Source organism: Mytilus edulis, chromosome 8 (genome assembly GCF_963676685.1).
Source record: "Mytilus edulis chromosome 8, xbMytEdul2.2, whole genome shotgun sequence".
NCBI lineage: Eukaryota > Metazoa > Mollusca > Bivalvia > Mytilida > Mytilidae > Mytilus > Mytilus edulis.
Window position 1 is genome coordinate 82,187,835 of NC_092351.1, and position 22,544 is coordinate 82,210,378.

Here is a 22,544-nt window from a genome sequence, read left to right on the forward strand (position 1 = left end):
CAAGAATTGGTCGAGACTAATGAAGACTCTCATCAGATGATACAGAAAGGGTCGAGAAATCTGAGACAATATTAATACTGCCAAAGTCAAGAAAAATCAAAAAACTTTTAAGACAAGTTTATACTATATTAAGAATTTTTAAAAATAGTTTAGAAAAAGAAAAAATGTCGAGTAAACATTCAGGCAAATTCAGGCAAAAAATGGTGTTTTCAGACTTGTGGTCTTTTGCAGTGTAAATTAAAGAAAAAAGTTCCGTGTGCGATAAATCGATAGATCGATAAAGGGTTTGTAAAATTCATAGAATAATCAATCTTCAGCCTTACCCCTAAGGACTTTACTAACCCTCTACGTATCCGTAGGGGGTCAGTTGTAAACCATAGAACTGACATTCATGGGCATTACTTAAAAAAGTAACAATTATAATTACTCATACAAGTAATGTTGAAAACGAGGCTATTTAAATATTACTAGCAAGTAACTTTTCTGAATTTCGATTTCATTTATGTGTCCAATAATACAGATTTTACTATTCTTACCAAATGTTCATAGCCATCTGGTTATTTTTCCCATGAAATAGATTTAAAATCTAATCTTTCTGAAACACTAATTCGCTTTCTGACGCACTTATCTTTCATTCCGACACTTCTGGGTCACAGATTGGTCTCTTGGGACTATTACATTATCGTTTTCCTCCAAAATATTGAAGGTAGACTGATATAAATAAATAGATACTTGTGAATCAATTAAGACTTGAAGTTACTTATAGTTTGTAGCCCAAATCATTTTAATATGTTCCTTAAATTAGTGTTATTACTATTCTTTATAATAATGTATGAAATAACCTATTCAAGTGATATTTTTGATGTTATTTTTAGATAAACACTTTATCTCTATACTCCTTCCAAATCTAATTAATTCTTTATTTTATGATATAAAATGATGTTAAGATTCATGTAAACTACATTCAGTCCATGCTTCTATTGACATTTGAGATAACTCTTTTAAGTAATTTTATCATTTTTAAAATTTTGAAAATAACTTATAAAAGTAACTTTAAAAAAATACTTGTTTAAGTAACGCCCCTGCCTGACTGAATGACATGCTTTAAAATAGAGGCGAACTATACCAGAGGGACAGTTTAACATGAGATTAGAAGCCGGAACGCGATCCTCTATTTCTATGGTCATAAACACGCTGATGAGGTTTTTGGCACTAATTTACAAAACGACTGTGACTATGTTTGTTTGACATGACGTTCCTGATGATCGCCCTTTTCGAAAACTCGTAATACCAAAACCACAGGAAAGCAAGCAAATTTGACGACGACAGAATTAAGAACTCAAATTTTCTGACATCTAGCGAACAACACGTTCCTTGGTTTTGATGTTTTGATGTTATATTGGTTATTCTCATCGGATTTTGTCTAATGCTTAGTCCGTTGCTGTGTGTGTTACATTGCAACTTGTTGTGTCGTTGTTCCCCTCTAATATTTAATGCGTTTCCCTCAGTTTTTGTTTGTTACCCCGATTTTGTTTTTTGTCCATAGATTTATGAGTTTTGAACAGCGGTATACTACTGTTGCCTTTATTTCCTTATGAAAACAAATATTACAATGATCAAAAGAAAATGTGAATGAGACACAAATTAAAGCTAAAAAGTATGCAAAAGCTAATTAGGTTTCGTTAGTATAAAATGTTAAAAAACTATTCACTGTAATGAACGTACATATACCAGGTTCAGATGCCGTTCGTGAGTCATTTCTTTTCCATTTTGTACGGGAATCTGTTTTAATAATAAATCATAAACAGCATGAAATCCGTCTGGTTTACATTGATATGATTAATGACGGCATGATGCATTTCCTGATAGACAACCATTCTTCCGTTAAAGATATTTTAAACCAACACACACGATGAAACGATAGCTGATGGTTAACTTTTATGCATCGATTAAAAACAATAAACGATAAGCAGATAGTTTTAAGTCGGAGTCATGCTAATCTTATACTGAATTTTTGAATTTATATTAAGTTTGTTGACTAAATATGTTATGGCAAGAGTTGAGTCATATGAAAGGCAAAGTAATTTAACTTTGCTTATTTTGTCTCAATTATTGAAAAATATATATATATTTAACATCTCCATGCTTTATACATATCATGTACTGTAGTACGCAGCTAGAATAACATTGACGAGGAAAGGTAACACACGGCCACCGAAAGCTTTATAATTGTGAAGCCCAGGTGGTCTTGTGGTCTAGCGGGACGGCTACAGTGCAGGCGATTTGGTGTCACGATATCTCAGTAGCATGGGTTCGAATCCCAGCGAGGGAAGAACAAAATTTGCGAAAGCAAATTTACAGATCTAACATTGTTGGGTTGATGTTTAGACGAGTTGTATATATATATATATATATATATTAATTTGTAGGATCCTTTTCTATAGATAATTGAGCTGATCTGTAACAATAACATCTCCATGCCTTATATATCATGTACTGTAGTACGACGCTAGATTAAAACTGATGAGGAAAGGTAACACACGGCCACCGAAAGCTTTATTATGAAGCCCAGATGGTCGTGTGGTCTAGCGGGACTGCTACAGTGCAGGCGATTTGGTGTCACGATATCTCAGTAGCATGGGTTCGAATCCCGGCGAGGGAAGAACAAAAAATTTGTGAAAGCAAATTTACAGATCTAACATTGTTGGGTTGATGTTTAGACGAGTTGTATATACATAGTGTACACAGCCATGTATCACCATCATTGCTGGTGATCCGATGGATAAATCTGTTGTAGAGTTGTCACTGACTCAGATGTACTTATAAATATAATTATTTTCTGTGACTGTATCTTGCATTAATTTGTAGGATCCTTTTCTATAGATAATTGAGCTGATCTGTAACAATAACATCTCCATACCTTATATATCCTGTACTGTAGTACGACGCTAGATTAAAACTGACGAGGAAAGGTAACACATGGCCACCGAAAGCTTTATTATGAAGCCCAGGTGGTCGTATGGTCTAGCGGGACGGCTACAGTGCAGGCGATTTGGTGTCACGATATCTCAGTAGCATGGGTTCGAATCCCGGCGAGGGAAGAACAAAAAATTGGTGAAAGCAAATTTACAGATCTAACATTGTCGGGTTGATGTTTAGACGAGTTGTTTATACATAATGTACACAGCCATGTATCACCATCATTGCTGGTGATCCGATGGATAAATCTGTTGTAGAGTTGTCACTGACTCAGACGTACTTATGAATATAATTATTTTCTGTGACTGTATCTTGCATTAATTTGTAGGATCCTTTTCTATAGATAATTGAGCTGATCTGTAACAATAACATCTCCATGTTTTATATATCATGTACTTTAGTACGACGCTAGATTAAAACTGACGAGGAAAGGTAACACACGGCCACCGAAAGCTTTATTATGAAGCCCAGGTGGTCGTGTGGTCTAGCGGGACGGCTACAGTGCAGGCGATTTGGTGTCACGATATCTCAGTAGCATGGGTTCGAATCCCGGCGAGGGAAGAACAAAAAATTGGTGAAAGCAAATTTACAGATCTAACATTGTTGGGTTGATGTTTAGACGAGTTGTATATACATAATATACACAGCCATGTATCACCATCATTGCTGGTGATCCGATGGATAAATATGTTGTAGAGTTTTCACTGACTCAGACGTACTTATAAATATAATTATTTTCTGTGACTGTATCTTGCATTAATATGTAGGATCCTTTTCTATAGATAATTGAGCTGATCTGTAACAATAACATCTCCATGCCTTATATATCATGTACTGTAGTACGACGCTAGCTTAAAACTGACGAGGAAAGGTAACACACGGCCACCGAAAGCTTTATTATGAAGCCCAGGTGGTCGTGTGGTCTAGCGGGACGGCTACAGTGCAGGCGATTTGGTGTCACGATATCTCAGTAGCATGGGTTCGAATCCCGGCGAGGGAAGAACAAAAAATTTGTGAAAGCAAATTTACAGATCTAACTTTGTTGGGTTGATGTTTAGACGAGTTATATATATATGAAGGAACATTTGCAGTAAACGAACATACAAATTATGTCATTGATAAATATATGTATCATCAATTTTGATATAAGTTTTGCAAATATTGTTACCTTTTGAATCAATTTTAAAGCCGGAGTAGTTGAGACATCCTTGAATATTATTGCATCTGGAAAAAAGAAGATATATGAGGTCAGTTAAATTTGACTGTATGAAAGAGAACTGTTTAAAACTACAGGGAGGCATTCAACATTTAAAAAAGAAAAATCAACACACTTCCTGATCAGCTAATTTTTTTATTCAGAGGCAGAACATTGAGATCGGTACAGCTATCAAATGAGGTTTAAACATTTTTATTAATATTATGGCGTAGATAAAAACAGTTACATATATTCCTTCGCTACGGCAATCAGATGAAAGCTTGATATATTTACCAATGTCAGAGCCATTGTAAAACTGAGTCTTATGAAACATAGACGTACGAACTGTCTATTGTTTACGAAGACAGACCTTTTTATACATTATGTTGTATTTTCCTAATGTTACAGTAGTTTGCCGGAGATTTCAAGGCAGTATGTGCAAAACATTTCGTCGATGAATTTTATCACTTATTCACCCAGAATAGTCCGTTACTAAAGTTTGCGTGCTAGTGTTGTATTTTGAACGTCATTGCAGGCAGTTATGATATCTTAATGATCAGATAATGTATTATTGCACTGTTGAGAAGACAGATATTCAATTAATCACTTTCAGATAAGGTTGTTGTGCGACATATACATGTGTTTGTCCCAAGTCATAAACTTGATAAATGATTATCTTCAGGGATATAGTTAGGTGTTTGGTTGTCTGTTCAAATTTGAAATTTATTTAGTTTATTTTTTGGCGATTAAGATTAAGTCAGAACAGTTTCTATTCATTTGAGTTTTGTTGTTTACCACAAACATGACAAATTAATAATTTTTCCTTATCTTTATTTTTTTTAGAACTCTGAGATTTTGAAATCACCCCTTACATTTTCATACTGACGTTACAGATGTTTTTTCTGATATGGCAATGAAACCACACGTTCTTTTGTTATCAGAAAATAAGTGTATAGAATGATAAAATAGGCATCATTCACTTATCTTTCATCGTTAGCCCGACAAATAAATTCTACATAGTTTACGTATACGTATTAATTTTTCAATGTAATGGCTAAAAATATAATATACTGATTAATTTAGACTTTAAGTACCTCTGATAGACATCACAATGACAAATATCTGCACATTTTCGTCCATATGTCCCTACAGGACATGTATGACACGGTTCGCCTGCTTCAGACATAAAGCCATTTAAGCAATCTACAATTCGTTTATATTATTTAACTGTTAAATATATTTTTTTGTTATTAAATATCTGTACAATTAATCTTATAATCAGAAATAGAGAGATAAAAACAAATATCAATGTTTGATCACTCAATTTTGAAAACGGGCATGTTTTACATTTGTCATTCCGGGGTATTTTAAAGCTTACAATGCGATATGTGTTTTGTTCTTTGTTACTGGGTACATATATAATTGTTATACTATGTGTCATTTGATCTCTGATGGAGAGTTGTTGTCTCATTTACAATAGTACCACATTTTCCTATTTCTATAATTATGTATGCAAACTGTTCATTTATTGTATAGTAAATGTTGTTGTTTTTATGCATTTGCGCCCTGGATCTCGTACACTTTTATTTCTGCTAAATGGTGTTTTCACATTCATACTTCACAAAACGAAACGTTATATATTGGTATATGTGATCTGATAAGTATAAACATAAATTCATATGTCATGGTCATTAAATATGAACAATCAAATTTAGGCAACAGTAGTTTACTGGTTTTCAAATCTAACAAGCCAAACCAAGGTAGCAAACACTCATGAGTTACACAAACTCCAAAATGAGAGAGAGAGAGAGAGAGAGAGAGAGAGAACAACCCAAATAAAAAAAAACGATGTCTTGCAAATGAAATCAAAGCATGTATACTAATTACCACCTCTTACAAAAAATATTATTCATAAATATCAAATATAATACTATATGATGATCTAGAATAAACGTTTATGAAAATAAATATTAAACGATTTATTTTTCGAGTAAACCTCACCAATACAAACACCATTTTTTTCTTCTCTATTATCACAGCAATGCAATTCATCCTTGCCGTTTCTAGAAGAACACATAAAGTGAATGATATTCATAAAGTTAGTGTTAAGAATGAATTAGCATCTTGAATAACCATTGATATCAGTTATTACAAAAAGAGATGACAACTAACTTTTGTCTCTTTTAAACATGGTACAGTCCACCTACATGTTTCGTTTTAAAACAAGTTTTGTTAATTGCATAACGATATATATGGAATAAGAACATTTCGTATGATTGTGCAAGAGACAACCTGTCATCGAAGTTGAAATGACGTTGATTCAAACAACTATAAGCTGTTGAATACCCATCGATGGCCTTCGGCTGTTTTATGTTCTTTGGTCGTGTTGTTGTCTCTAAAACACATTCTCCATTTCCATTCTTAATTTATGAGTTACCGTACGACTTCCAATAACAAAAAACATAGTGTAAAAGTAGTTATACGAGACCCCAACACGAAAATATGCGGAACAATTAAAAAGTGAAGACTAACGGCTTAAATTATAATCACCTTGTGAAATATATATATATAAAAAAAAACAGGTACAAAACTGTACAAACATGAATTTGGACCAGAATAGCAACATATATATTAACTTTTATTTACTGGTGTGATTTAAAACCATTACTTTAACCGAAAATATAACAATGTTTTAGAAATCTTACTACGGTTTTAGATGGATTGGAATACCTTTATATATATAATCAATGTCATTATTTGAACTGTGTTTGCGTCTGTATCAAGTACTAACTCCCATGATTATGGAAGGTAATTAAATAAAATTATATTTTGATCAATACCTTCCATTGTCTTATGTACCTATGATTTATTGTTTTTCTTTATATATCATCAATTTGAAGATTTCCGTCTCCTTTCAAGAAAAAAGCACAAAAACAAACAAAGAAATACACATACAAAAATACCAAACACCAAAATCATTTCAAAAAATTACCAAGAACAAAAGCAGTCTCATCCTTTTTTTGTAAAGAATAACCTTAAACTTTCAGTCGGTAAAGTTTGTTTACGATGCTTTGTTAATTTCGTGATGTCAGATAGGAGTCAATTACAAATCCGCTATGTTGTGATTTTTAGATAAAAATTGATGTAACTTATCAACGTATTTTAAAAGAGTATCACGACAAGTGAAGCATTTGACGCAGCACATCTATACATGTAGTTCTTGATATCATACAGTTTTTTTGTTGGTGGGTTCGTGTTGCTCACTCTTAATTTTTGTATGTTGAGTTTTGTATACTATTGTATGTCATTTGTTTGTATTCTACTGGCTTGTTAGTTTATTATCGACTTATGAGATTGAATGTCAGTTTGACATGTTTTGGTACCATTCGTCTTTCGTTTAATTGACATTGGTCATTCAGTTCCATGTACTTTCCTTTTCCCTACCAAATAAGTCTCAACATTTTCACACATTTATTTTTTTTGGTTTGATTTTAATTATAAACTCTCCTTGCAACTGTTTCTTGTGTAAACAAGATAAGTACATAGTGCCCAAAACATTGGATGCATCTCAATTAATAAATTTGATAAAGCTCAAACATGTCCAACAATTAAAATTAACTCATCAATGCTTACTTTAATGTTCTGACGCATTTTTCATCACTCGATACACTGTAGCAACGATGAACAAGTAAAAGAGGTATAAGTGACAGATTTATCTTCATTTCTTCAAAGCAATCACTTTCACTATTTGCAATCACATGAGATCTGAATGTAACTATGATAACACATGACTACAAAAGCAGGAAACAGGATTTACAGAACAATTAACAATATAATATATACGTATAAATTAGTACGGACATCCGTTTTATATATGGTTTTAAATTTTTATGAAATTCGATTAAAGCCAAATTTTCAGGAAAACTAAAACGTACATATATTACGTAAATGAGGTTCTCTTAAGAGATTTTAATTAATTGATCATGACAAGAATGTCTCATATATATATTTGTAATGCATTAGCGAAGAAACAAAAATAAATAAGCCATTCTATGTCATTAGAAGTTATTATTCGGAACAATTGAAAAATTAATATATGTACACTATTCCCAATGTTAAACTAGTTTGTTCAATTCAGATGAGAATATATGTACACTACGTTTCTTTATCTGTTCTGCTAGATATGATATATACGTGTGATAATTAAGACTGTTTGAAAATAACAAAAACCAGCAGTACAGTCAAATGTTAAAGGTAATTTTGACCGGTTAATCGAAATATTACATTATGTAAATTGCATATTCCAATATTTCATAAACGATATGTACACTTGTGAATCTTGAATTGTTTCTGACTGAAGAAAGTTTGCAAGGAAATTGTGTGCACCTTTGATTCTATTGGTTAGTATCTTAATGTAACGTATTGAAGTAAATCCTATATAACGATAAATAAACTATATGGTGAAGTTTTAAGTGGGCGCACAAGGGTTTGCTTGTTTAGATCTTGAAGGAAAATGGTTTTGTAAATTATACGAAACAAGCATGTATTATTCTTTGAATGAAACTTCATAGTATTGTTATTCAGAAGACTTACAAAAGAGGATCGAAGGACACCAGAAGGACAGTAAAAGTCATAAATCGAAAATAAACTGACAACTCCATGGTTAAAAAAAAGACAAACAGACAACCAAAAATACACATGACACAACATAGAAAACACGAGAATAGGCAACACGAATCCCACTAAAAACTAGGGATGCTCTCAGTTGCTCCGGAAGGGCAGATCCTGTTCCACATGTGGCACCCGTCTTGTTGCTCATGTTATAACAAATCCGGTAAATAGTCTTATTCGGTAGGTCACATTCATGAAAGGGAAGGAGATTGTAGTTACGACGTAAGGAACATATCCGATATCATCTGTGAAACGGTTATTCCATAACGGTCAACCATCTCGTGAAGGCGTCCGTAAAATTTACGAAAGGATGATTTTAAGTTCACCATTTGGAACTCTTGGTTGAAAAGCTTCCTTGTTAGCAGCAACCCTCTATCAAGAAAATCATGATAGGATATACAAGCACGGGAATATTGGATCAATTAAGAGATATATACCCCATATGCAGCTGTTGCTAAAATGTTGCTTATTAGAAATGGAAAGTTCACAATTGGAAATACTTAACTAGACATTATGAACTAGATGCTATCATATTATCTAAATTGGGTAGATGGATACATCTTTCCATTAAAGTAATTCAATAGCAAAGAACAGGGATATGTTCATAAGTTCATCATATAATTCAGGTTAAATATGATACAGACCGTGCGAGTTTCGTCTACAAATGACTCTGAAAAAGACCCCGTAACAATTTAATAAAAAAAAAAGAAAAACGGCTAATGATTTTTATATGTCTTTGGTAGAAAGTAAACAAGTAACTCATACAATTAAATCACCATGTTCATTTGTTAAAATACCCTCTTCTATTTAATTAGTAGGTTGGTATGCAGGAATACGAATCAAAAGGAAAAATGTACAAGAAAATCACGACACTTGATATTTGTATTATGATGGTAAGAATCATTAAACATAATCACAAGGTACACACTTTTTCATTTTAATGGCTGTGTAAAAGTTAGTCAACCTTTTAATTCTAATAATGCAATGCTTTAATGCGCAAAACTAAAATTTCCCGAACTTTGATTTTAGTATGCTTTACTCATCAGGGAACTAATTGTATCATTCATGAATGTTATACACCAATATATTATATTATTCTGAAACTGAATAAAAGGTATTATGTTATATACCGGACGACATATTCATTGTTTCCTGACATTTAACTTTTTTATATTATACTTGTTCATATCGAAATATCTGCTGAATTCCTTCTTAAGATTGAAAGACATTGATTTACATTTTTTACTCTTTCTAAAGGTCTTAACAATGCTGATTCCTTTTGATTGAAAGCAAATGCTTTATTTTGACAGAAGTTCATTAATACTTTCATTAACTATGCATGTCATTGATGTACAGTTCAGACTAAAATGTTTAGCTCTATGGGACGTATAGATGTAATAATCGTACAACGCCTTACAATTATTGATATTTTCAACACATTCTAAAACTTTTCGTATTGGATAATTTACATTGGTAAAATTATAACTTTACGTGTTTTTTTTCAAATAATTTTCTTCTTTATTACAAACGGGTAAAAAGATGGAAGACATAAAATTGAAACTAAAACTTATAGGTCGAGGGAGTAACACTTATAGCTACACATTTCTGGCATATTGCATACGAAATCAAATGTGATACAAATACTAAATCAAAATATGCTCTTAATTATAAAAAAGAAGATGTGGTATGATTGCCAATAAAACAACTGTCCACAAGAGACCAAAATGACACAGACATTAACAACTGTAGGTCACCGTACGGCCTTCAACAATGAACAGTCCAATGCCGCATAGTCAGCTATAAAAGGCCCCGATATGAGGTTGTATGTACCAACATTTGATAGCATATGCAGATAAAGAGTTTACTGAATTAACACACATACTTTGTTTTATTGTTTTAATTCATAATTGACCCGCCTCAGACTTATAACTTATGGCAGAAATCTGAGTGCCTTGACATTTTTTGCTTTCAAAGCCATACTGACGATAACTCTACTGTTGCAAAGCAACATTCCAGCCCCAAAAGTAACAACAGCTCTTTAGATTTGAAAACTGATGAGTAATTCGATTCAAATAGCTCTAGAAAATATAATTAAACAAATAGAATTTGAAAATTAAATATGTTTCTTAAACGATTATTACGAATTGAGGTCGTTAAAAAAAATAACAATACAATATTTCGATTAAAAGTTTTATTTTTAACAAACCTACATAATTTAATTTGTATACGACAGGCAGTAGGCAATGTGTGTATAATTATCTGCATATTTAAAAGAAGAGTTCTTTAATTTCATGCACTATTTGGAATTAAAACATATTGTGATAGTCATTTAGAAATTGATTGTTTTACATTGATAAGAAAAGCGAAGATATTATTCAATATTTGCTGCATACATACATATTGATTCTAGAATTGTTTTTGGTACATACATTGTGTAGCAGTTATTTTATTTTAGTACGATAGTTCGATATTTTAAAATTCAAAATAATTCAAGCAATGCTTGAAATCAATTGCAACCAATTGTTAAGAGTGAGATTGGTTAAGTGAAGTTCATATTTTTTTTATATGAATTAAGCAGAATTTTTCTCAACATCTCATTGATGTCCAAAATGAAAAAAAAAAAACAGCAATAACAAATACACGCAATCATTTCTGAATTCATTGATGAAATGTAATATTAAAAATGACAAGAATTACTATATAATTTATATGAATTTTCTTTCGTGTTGTTATAGAACTTGTGTTACTGAGTCAGCAACAAACAATAACAAGAGTGCATGTATAACATTGCTTAACAAACAACAACGAATACTTCAAGTCGAGTAGATAATCATGGCAAGAAAAACTAAAATATCAAGCATAAAAACAATTTGGTATGTCTTATGTATAGTATAATATATTACAGGCTATGACAATTATGTTGGCATCAACTGGTACTGATAGTTACAATTTAAAATGTCCAGATAGATCACAACGAAAAATAAGAGCAAAATGTGTATGTAATTCTACAGAGGAAAATTATTCATGTATGCTAGATCTGCAGAAAAGAACATTTACAGAATCGTGTTCTTTTACATCTGATTTCGTAAGACCAGGTAAGAAGTTTCTTGTCACCAAAAAAAATATATATAACAAACAGCAACAAGTGAAAAATCCTCCGGATAAAAACAACCTTGCATAGTTAAAGCTGTTGTACATATCTATAAACATAAAATATGTCATAATATATACTAGCAAAATCAATCCAGAAAAGTTACCCGCATTTGCTTTAAAGGCCATTTGAATAACTGGAATTCGGCAATCGGTCGCACATAAGACATGTTTATATTAAAAAAGAATAGAGGTTATGCATTTATATCTATTAAAATCGTATTGTTTTCATATCTTCCCACGTTTACATATTCGGCTTTTCTGAAATCCATCAAAGACCTTCAAACCGATGCATTATATCAAGTGTTGTTTCCACTTTCTGAATATAACGACTCTCCTATACCATAAAAATAACCAGGTGTAAAAGAGCAAACTGTTATACCTGTATTTATATTGAAGGGCCAACATTGGTGTGCATTCTGTTTTCCACACTAGGCTATTTAACAGATGTAGAGTTCTGCATTCTGACTTGTGCAAGGCAAATTTGATACAAAACACCAATTGCCCATGTGGTTGTATCAATGAAAATGTCGAACACTACATTATGTATTCAGTATATTGTATTAATGTTTCAACACCTTTGGTTAAACGAAATCAGTGTATTTAATGTCAATATAACTATCAATTCATTATTAATTGGTAATGATGCATTTAGTACCGAAGAAAATTATTGTATCAACTTTACTAACTACTATTTTTAGGCATCTCAATGAATACTAAATACTCTATATATAGCCGATATCCCAGCAATACCTACATTTCATTATTATAAATATAATTAATAAACACAATACACATAGATATAAAAGAAAAAAAGATGTGGTATGATTGTCAATTAGACAATTCTCCACAATAAACTAAAATGACATAGAAATTAACAACAATTACTATAGGTCACCGTATGGCCTTCAACAATGGGCAAAGCCCATACCGCATAGTTAGCTATAAAAGGCCCCGAAATGACAATGTTAAACAAAAACAAAAATGAACGAAAAATTAATATGTTACACATAAACAAACGACAACCACTGATTAACAGTCTCTTGAATTGAGAGAGACACATACATACATAATGGTGCAGGTTTAAACATGTTAGAGGGATCCCAATCCTTCCCCCAACAAGCTGGGACATGGGTATACCAGTACAACATAAGAATGAACATTAAAAATGAGTTGAAAAAGGTTTAACTCATCAGATGGATAAAATACAAGTGGACGTGGTATCAATGCAAAATAAATTCACTTTCATTAAACATGTTTTGTTAAAGAATACTATATAATAATTAGTAAATTGTGTTAAAAAATATTTCTCTGTCATCAACGATCCAGCCGGCCAGGAAAAACCAACAAAAAACGAGTCACCTTGGTCAAATCCCATTTAAACTGCAGTCAAAAGACTACATTTTGAATAAAGTGGAAAATGAAGGAAACCTCTGTCCAAACCCAAATGCTCGAAAGACCGTCTCTAGAATTATACTTGAACTGTATATAAAGTACATATACTAACTTTACGTTATAACTAAAAGATTTAGTAACTCTTAAGGTGGTACCCAACACTTTCACTAAAATTAATTTGGATCGTTTAATTTCTCTAAAATTTTGACAAAGTATTTACTTTGACCCTTAAATCTTTTTTAAAAAAATTCAAAAATTTTGAACCAACCGTTCTGTCAGAATAATTACACTGGTTATATAGCAAATTTACAAACACCAATTTTGATGATTGAGAAGCTTAATATTCCATTTACAACACAACGTAATCAAAACGTTTAGCTGGCTTTACAGAGTTATCTCCCTGTAGTTTTAAGTACCACCTTAAATAAAATATATAATTCCTACTAAACACAAATTAGAATAACAATTTAATTGAAAATGAACTTTATTTTACGGTTGTCCAGTCTGATGCTTGGCAAGAAGTGACCAACATTGGAAAATATTCCAGTTAAATATCAATAGCACGTTATATGTATATATACGTGTACACACGAAGTACCCGTATCAATAGTATTCACTAGATCCGTTATTACAGTCATTTCCCACTATGCTATCGAACCATTTAAAATTATAATTTTTATATTTTTTTTCAAAAGTTTATAAAAAAAAAATACTTAACGTTTTTCTCTGCATTCAAAACCTTAACTCTGTGAACAAAACATGAAATTAAAATATTTCTATATACATGTCATGGCAATAACCGAATGATTTGTAATGACTACTGCTTTGTCATGTTATCAATTACGTTTAAATGGATTAAAATTGAAGTTTCAAATATGACGTGCTTCTTTTGCGTTGTAAACAACATTGTGATATATTCTCGATATATCTATACTAAGCGCAGACTCAGAGATGTACATAATAATGAGATATACATCATAATGGATGTTACAATATTTTTACAATATTAAAGATCATTTCCGACAAATAAATTATGATAGACTGGTGTTGAAGAATTAAACAATTAGGGGTTTATAAATTAACACTATTTTCATGGTTGAAAGTAAATCTTTTTCTCGGTGTTGATAAAAAAAAATTAAATTGTTTTGTAGTCTTGAACTATTCCAAACTTACGAAAGTTACAAATAGATAAATTAATTTATGTAAATTATTGAGTGTTTCTGGAATTTAGAAGTCGGAATAACGTCTTACTTTTTCAGGTCAAAAGTATGTAATCAGTGGGCGTCGAAAGAATACGAACTGTTCTGATGATCAGTATCAACCTTTCAAATTCTTCTCATCTGAACTAAGCATATGTGCGTATGCTAAATCCTCCTGTAGCGAGGAAGGCCAAATCATATTCAGTGAAGGTACGACAAAAGAAGATCGTAGTTGTGGTTGCGATTATTCAAAAGGCTACACATATCTTTATACACCAAAGCATCAATGTTTCTGCACACCAAAGGAGGAAGATTGCTCATGCTATATTGCTACCTGCCCCAAAGGAGCTTCACTATTATCCGGTGAGTTTTTTAAATTATCCTTAACATCTTTTGTAAAGGTATGCACAGTTGTAATTCAAACAATAAACCTGATTAAATTACGTTCGTACATTACGAAATATTGAAGGCCCATCCATTTTTTTTATTTTGCTTGCCATCTTGTTAAGTGTGATGAGAGAAACACCAATTGATTATACTTCAAGTGATTTAGGAGTATTTATATTGACTAATTAAGACAAATAAGAGGCACATGCCATAATAAAAGCATACAACCAAGAAAAAAAGAGAATAATGTCTATTACTTCTTTTATTCTTTCTATTAGCATTCTGCAGAATACTTTACTGAAAACAGGTAAAAGTGTCACTCTTCTCCAGTTGTTACAATCTGTCATATCGCCATTCTTAAAGATCTTACAAATCAATCCCTTTCTCCAGTCTGCTGGCCAATTTTCTTCTTCCCATAGACTGTTAAATATTTCTGCCATTTTCTCTGCTGTAAGGTCGATGTCTGCCTTTATAAGCTCTGGTGTTACACTGTCTATTCCTGCTGACTTCCCATTTTGTGTCTTCTTCAGTGCTCTTTTAACTTCAGCTTCTGTCCATTCTCCTATATCGATCTCGTCTATTATAATTTCGGCCATATCTACATCTTCCTCTGAAATTGGATGAAGTGGGTCTTGCCTATTTAAAACTTCACTAAAATGTTCTACCCATCTACTCAATATATCATTTCTTTCACTTTTCAGTGTTCCTTCTTTACTTTTTACTCCTGTGTGTTGCCTCTTTCTTTCACCTGTTAGGATTTTAGTGAGTAAAGCTCTTTGCTTCTGCAATTTTCTGCTGCTTTTTCTGCATCTTCAGTCATCATATTGTACCACTTCCTTTTATCCTCCGGGGCACTTTTCTTAACCCCTTTATTTTTCTGCTTGTATTCTTCGTTGAGTCTCACTTTTAATCTTTCCGATCTAGTTTCTTCTAATTTATTTTTAATTTCTTTTCTTTCGTCAACCATTTTCCATGTATTGTTGGTTATCCATGGTTTACTGATCTTTTTACTGCTCCCCAATACCTGTTTAGCTGTCTCAGTGTATATCTCTACTGCACCTTCATATTTCAACACTGAATCTTCTATGTTACCTTCTTCTAGTACTTGGAATCTGTTTCTCACTTCAATGTTGTACCTTTTCCTTACATCCATATTTTTTAGCTTGTTTAGGTCATATCTCTATCTTTTGCATTTGTTCTTGTCACCTTTATTTCTTGCCAGTTTTAGCCTGATCTTTGACCTTACTAAGTAATGGTCAGTATACACATCTGCTCTTCTCATTACTGTTGTATCTAATATTGATGTCCTCATGTCCCCTCGTACCATTATATGATCTATCTGGTTTGTTGTTTTTCCATCAGGGGATTTCCATGTTACTTTATGTATTTCCTTATGTGGGAAAAAGGAGCCTGTTATGATGAAGCCGTTGATTTGGCAGAAATTGCATAAAAATTCACCATTTTCATTAGCTGTCCCACATCCATGTTTTCCTAACACCTCTTGCATATTGCTATTATCTTTGCCTACTTTTGCGTTCAGGTCGCCCATAACTATAAGCATATCATTCTTATTGCAGGAAGAAACATTGTCTTGTAGTTGTTGGTAAAACTCTCTTCCTCTTTTGCATCATTTGTTGGAGCATATGCTTGTATAACTGTCAGTTTCTTATACTTTGAATAGAATCTTGCTTTTATCATTCTCTTGTTTATTGGTGTCCATTCCATTAATGATTTCTTAGCTCTTTCGTTCATCATTATGGCTACTCCCTTGACTTGATGTTCATCATCCCCGACATAAATCACTGTGTCTCAACTTTGAAGCTTGGTTTCAACCGATCCTGTCCATCTACTCTCACTGATACCTAGTATGTCAATACCATAACTTTTATTTCCTTCGCTACTTGTGCTGCTTTTGATATGTCTGCCATTGTTCTAACATTCCAACATCCTATATACATATTCTGTTTTGGCGCTACTATGGAACCGATCAGCATTTGGGCTTCCTTTCGGCTTTCCCCCAAATGTGTCATGTTTGGTTCCTCAGCAGTACACCAATCTTGGGTTTCTTCAGCGTTTCTGGTTTCTGTAACAAGTTCTTTTTTACAGAGTTGGGTAGTTAGCCCAACGTCCAACCTCCACTCTGGTGAGCCGGGTTTTCTCTCTGGGTAGTCCTTCCCGTAGATGATTGCATTACTATGCTAACGAATTGCATCTGTCCGGATTTCTTTCTGGGTTGTCTCCAATAGCCTTTGACTTTCCACAGTCACCCACAAGGCAGTGGGGCTTCCAATATTGTTGGTGTATTTAAAAAAAAAGTACACGCGAGTACCTAAGTAACGATTCTGCAAACTACAAAATACATGTAGTTCCTATTTGTAGTTCCCGACTTCAGAACATCAACCTAAACACTTGCAGTAATCACAATGAGACCAACATGTCTTGTCCAGAAAAGTAAACAATATAAGCGTCTCTTGTTATACATACACGAACCCCATACACAATCAGTCAAGATCAAAAATAAGAAACAGTTGGCAACATTGCAGATCCAACATTTTTATTGCATTTAGAAACGAGAAAACATTTCACCAATAAGTCGAATCACTGAAGCGATATTAATATTGATCAACCTAGGGTTCCCCTGGTTTCATTTTTTTTCGTCACCTCTTTCGCCAAAACAATATATTTTTCGCCAACTAACTGGAACCTGCTGTTAAGTGGTTAACCTTGCTGATGTGGTTCACAAGCGTTTTTTGTGTCTCGTTTTCTTTGAATAGATTGTGTTGATTTTCCTCTTGAAATGGTTTTACACTAGTCATTTTAGGGCCCTTTATAGCTTGCAGTTGAGTGTTGGCCAAGACTCCATATTGATGACCATACTTTAACCTATAATGGTTTACTTCTACACATTGTGACTTGGATGGAAAGTTGTCTCATTGACACCCAAACCACATCTTCTTATGGAGAGTACAATGTCTCATTGGCACTCATACCACATCTTCTTATATCCATGAACAACTAACTTTCACATATTATTCTTTAACATTTTCCTTCTTTTCTCTCAAAAATTATCAGTTAACCCCAGTGATGTCTCAAATTATTCTAAAGATCGTCTTTCTTAATCTATATACAAAACACTTAACATATACTTTTCAAAAGAGTTGCTGGAAAATAACTAAAGTCAAAGGTTTTTCTGACAATTGTTTGCAAATGTTTTCATTTCCGGCCCCCCTTTAAAAGAAAAAAAAATATTTGAGACGTAAAACTATGAATAAAAAACGTGCGTCGCTAAAATCATTTTTTCCCCAGCAAAGCCAGATGAAAACGTTTAAGAATTTGAATATTTTTCTTGCTTTTGAACAGCTTTCGTCGTAACAATAGTTTTCTTTTCCGGACCTTTAACTCCTTTAAAGAAAAAACAACGAGGAAACATTAATCTTTGCTTCAAACACGTGCAAAGTTGTAAAGAAATCCTTTATGTGACATGTGAAGCCATTTACACTAACCATATAGTTTCGTACAAAATACAACCAACATCTTTATTTATAAGTCAAATGTTGTCTACAGCTATAAAATGCAATCAGCTGATTATTGATTTTCTGCCAAAGTCGTAATGAGTTCAAGGTTAGATCCGACTATTGTCTGATCAGATAAAATCCGAAAAATCCGTGAAAAATAAACAATAGCATGGATAAATCATTTTTTTTTTTCGCCAAATTCTTGTGACATTAATGAATTTTAACTGCCACTATTTGTTTTTTCTTTCGAAAAATGCGAAAAATATACCACCAGCGGAAATCCTGGATCAACCTATTCATTATGAAACCGTAAACCATTTTAGTGCCGAATTCAGTAATTTGTCCTCCTTATCTGTTAGAACAGTAATAGTTTAATGAGAGCAACTCGTAAAATGAAGTCCGTATGGTGTGAGCATACACGAATGTAATGCATTCACTGAGATATACCAATGCAATAGAGCAGAGAGTATGCTACTGATGGGAAATTTCGTCATGTAACGGTGCACAGTTAACACCCGTTTGAGTATTGACTATTTCATGTATTTGATGGATTACCGAATTCAACAAATATGTTGTCGATCAAATGATGAGCGTTTAGATAATATTTTCTGGTTTGTATTTGTTTTCCGAATCAGTGTAGTTCTTTATACAGTACAAAAATGCAGTGTCTATAAAAGGGAATGTATATGATAGACTAAGATCGACGTCCAGCCTCTAATTGACGTCTGTTCCTCAAATCGGCGGCTGTTTCTCAAATCGACGTCCTAATCTGACGTCACATGCTCAAATCGACGTCCAATACTTTGATAAAAGAGGGACGAAAGATACCAAAGGGACAGTCAAACTCATAAATCTAAAACAAACTGACAACGCCATGGCTAAAAATAAAAAAGACAAACAGAAAAACAATAGTATACAAGACACAACATAGAAAACTAAAGAATAAACAACACGAACCCCACCAAAAACTAGGGGTGATCTCAGGTGCTCCAGAAGGGTAAGCAGATCCTGCTCCACATGTGGCACCCGTCGTGTTGCTTAAGTGATTACAAATCCGGTAAATAGTCTAATTCGGTAGGTCATATTCATGAAAGGGAAGGGGATTGTAGTTACGACGTAAGGAACATATCCGATATCATTTGTGAAACGGTTATTCCATAACGGTCAACCAACTCGTGATGGCGTCCGTAAAATTTACGAAGGGATGATTTCAACTTCACCATTTGGAACTCTTGGTTTAATAGCTTCCTTGTGAGCAGCAAACCTCTATCAAGAAAATCATGATAGGAAATGCAAGCACGGGAATATCGTATCAATTGGGAGATATATACCCCGTATGCAGGTGCTGCTGGAATGTTGCTACTTAGAAATGGAAAGTTCACAATTGGAAAGCTGAAATCATCTCTTTTGTCGTAAAGTTTTGTTTTCAACCGACCCTCATTGTCAATTTCTAGATGTAAGTCAAGATATGAAGCCGACTTAACTGTATCTGTAGTATCCTTTATCTCTAGTTCGATTGGATAGATGCGTTCCACATAGTCACCAAATTTTGAATTGTTTAGTGAAAGAACATCATCTATATAGCGGAAAGTAGAGTTAAAGGATATTGCTAACTTCTTATCTTTCTTCCTAAGAAGTTCCTGCATGAAGTCAGCCTCATAATAATAAAGAAACAAGTCGGCGAGTAGAGGGGCACAGTTTGTTCCCATTGGAATGCCGACAGTCTGTTGAAAAACACGTCCTCCGAACGTAACAAATATGTTGTCAATCAAGAAATCAGGCATCTTGATAATATCAGTTTCAGAGAATTTTTTGTTTGAATCAGAGTGATTCTTTACAAAGTAGGATTTATCCCTTCCTAAGACAAGATACTTGTATCTACGTTGTCCATTCTTTTTTATGAAGCAAAGTAATATCAACTCTTTCAATTTGTCTTTTAGTTTGGAATGTGGAATACTTGTGTACAGGGTAGAAAAGTCAAATGTTTTAATACTGTTACAAGATGAAAGAGAGTTAGATTGTATGTACTCTAAAAGATCTTTTGAATTTTTAAGTATCCACATCTGATTCACGCCACCTCTAGAATAGGCAGTTTCACAATAACTTTGAAGCCCGTCTTTGATTGCTGATAAAATAGATGTTAATAATTTAGAAAGAGGTTTCGTGGAGCACTTGGAAGACCCAGCAATATACCGTTGTTTGTAAGGACACTTATGTAGTTTAGGTATCCAATACAGTGATGGAAGATCCAGTTCTTCCTCTTTGGTTGAAATTCCAAAGGAACATAGAACAGACCTATGATTATCCAGGATTTCCTCTTTGGTAAGTGTCGTGAGGGTATATGTTGAGTTACCAAGTGAATTGTCAATACCTAATTCGTTTATCAAGCAGTTGATGTAGTGACTTTTACACACAAAAACGATGTTATTTGGGGCTTTATCTGCAGGGACAACAACATATTTGTCATGGAGGTCGGATAGGTGTTTTGCAACATTTGGGTCTTTAAAGATTGACGTAGCATGGTTATTGATGGACCCATTCAGTTTCTTAATTCTGATTTGTATCAACGACCTCACTGCCTTAATCCATTCGGAAAGAGTGTCTACGTCTTCCTTCTCGCGTTTAGCCCATTGCCTGGCATAATCCTCGACTGAATCCATCAAAATTTTAAAGTTGTATTTCCAATTGATGGATTTAGGCTCACGATATTTGGGACCTTTCGATAACACATTTCGTAGAGAAGTGTTATTAACAATGTTAAGGTCACCGGTAATAACGTGGCCAGCAGGATTATATGTGATAAGTCTAATCGACGTCTGATGTGACGGTGTGCATTTACAAATCTACGCCCAATTAATTGTAGTCATCTTTAATCGATTTCTAATATGAATAAATGATAAATTACTGGACTTAATAATTCACACTTATACATGTTACACATGTACATGTTTTGTAGGAATTAAACATTTATACATATTTTCCATAAAGATTTTTTCTACCCGAAATAGGTATCATGCATATAAAAGTTTACCTTGATAAAAAGTTTATTGAATAGATCTACATAGTAGTGCGTCATTCCTATTCATGTTAATAAATGACATGCATGTACGTGGATGTCAAAGAGAAAGCAACCTAACGACAAAAAAAAAAAAACCAACAACAAACAAACCAAACGACATTCAATCTTCAACAATAGACAAAATAAAGAAGTACAGCGAATTGTTTTTAGAGTTTCATAATGTGGACTCTAATATATTGAAATTGCTGAGTTTTACACCTGGAGTGAAATAGATACGCAAGATTTTGCATTGTTTGATGTTGTGCTGTAACACAACTGTTGTAGGTTGAGTGCTCACACACATGTTTAACCCCGTTATATTCTTTATGGGTCTATAGTGCAGTGGTTTTCGATGATTTATGTCTGTTATTTTTGTTTTTCGGATTTATTTTTATAAATAAGACCGTTAATTTTCTAATTTGAATTGTTTACTTTAATTCATGTCATACCACATATCCTTATTTTCATGTATTCTCTAAATTTAAAAAAAAAAACGATATCACAACCTGTTTACATATTTAGTCTAATCCTATCTGTCACACATAATTTGTTTAAAGATCTAAAGGCTTTGGCTACTGTCGGTTTTGGTCAATTTTGTAATATGTGTCCAAAACGGATGTTGAATAGAGTAGCTAGAAATTGGATGTCGATTAGAGGAGCCAAAAAAAAAGGACGTCGATTAGATAGGCATAACATTGGCCGCCGATTTTGAAGGATATTTTATTGTGACGTCAGATTTGGACGTCGATTTGAGCAACGGACGTCGATTAGAGACTGGACGTCGATAAGAGACTGGACGTTGATCTAAGTCTTACATATATACAATACTCATGTTTGTACAAAAGCACTGTTAGTCAAGATCAAGTATCCAAGCTGGTTGCTTATATCTCTTCTCAATATATCTGAAACATTTTTTTACAAAAGAAAGAATGGTGGAACTAATTTAAGAAAGATGTTATAGTCATACATTTGCACGATCCGGCTATGTATCCAGC

General features: G+C 33.1%; 1 protein-coding gene across 1 annotated transcript in view; it reads left to right on the plus strand.

Moving 5' to 3' along the window:
- LOC139484432 (uncharacterized) overlaps window positions 1-22,544 on the plus strand; it is a 61,595-nt gene that overhangs the window by 16,392 nt on the left and 22,659 nt on the right. The window contains exons 2-5 of the mRNA XM_071268165.1: window positions 6,214-6,272; window positions 9,661-9,738; window positions 11,751-11,940; window positions 14,650-14,952. Of these exons, the coding sequence (XP_071124266.1) occupies window positions 9,670-9,738; window positions 11,751-11,940; window positions 14,650-14,952 (562 nt within the window). The 5' untranslated portion in view covers window positions 6,214-6,272; window positions 9,661-9,669. The remainder of the gene's footprint in view (window positions 1-6,213; window positions 6,273-9,660; window positions 9,739-11,750; window positions 11,941-14,649; window positions 14,953-22,544) is intronic.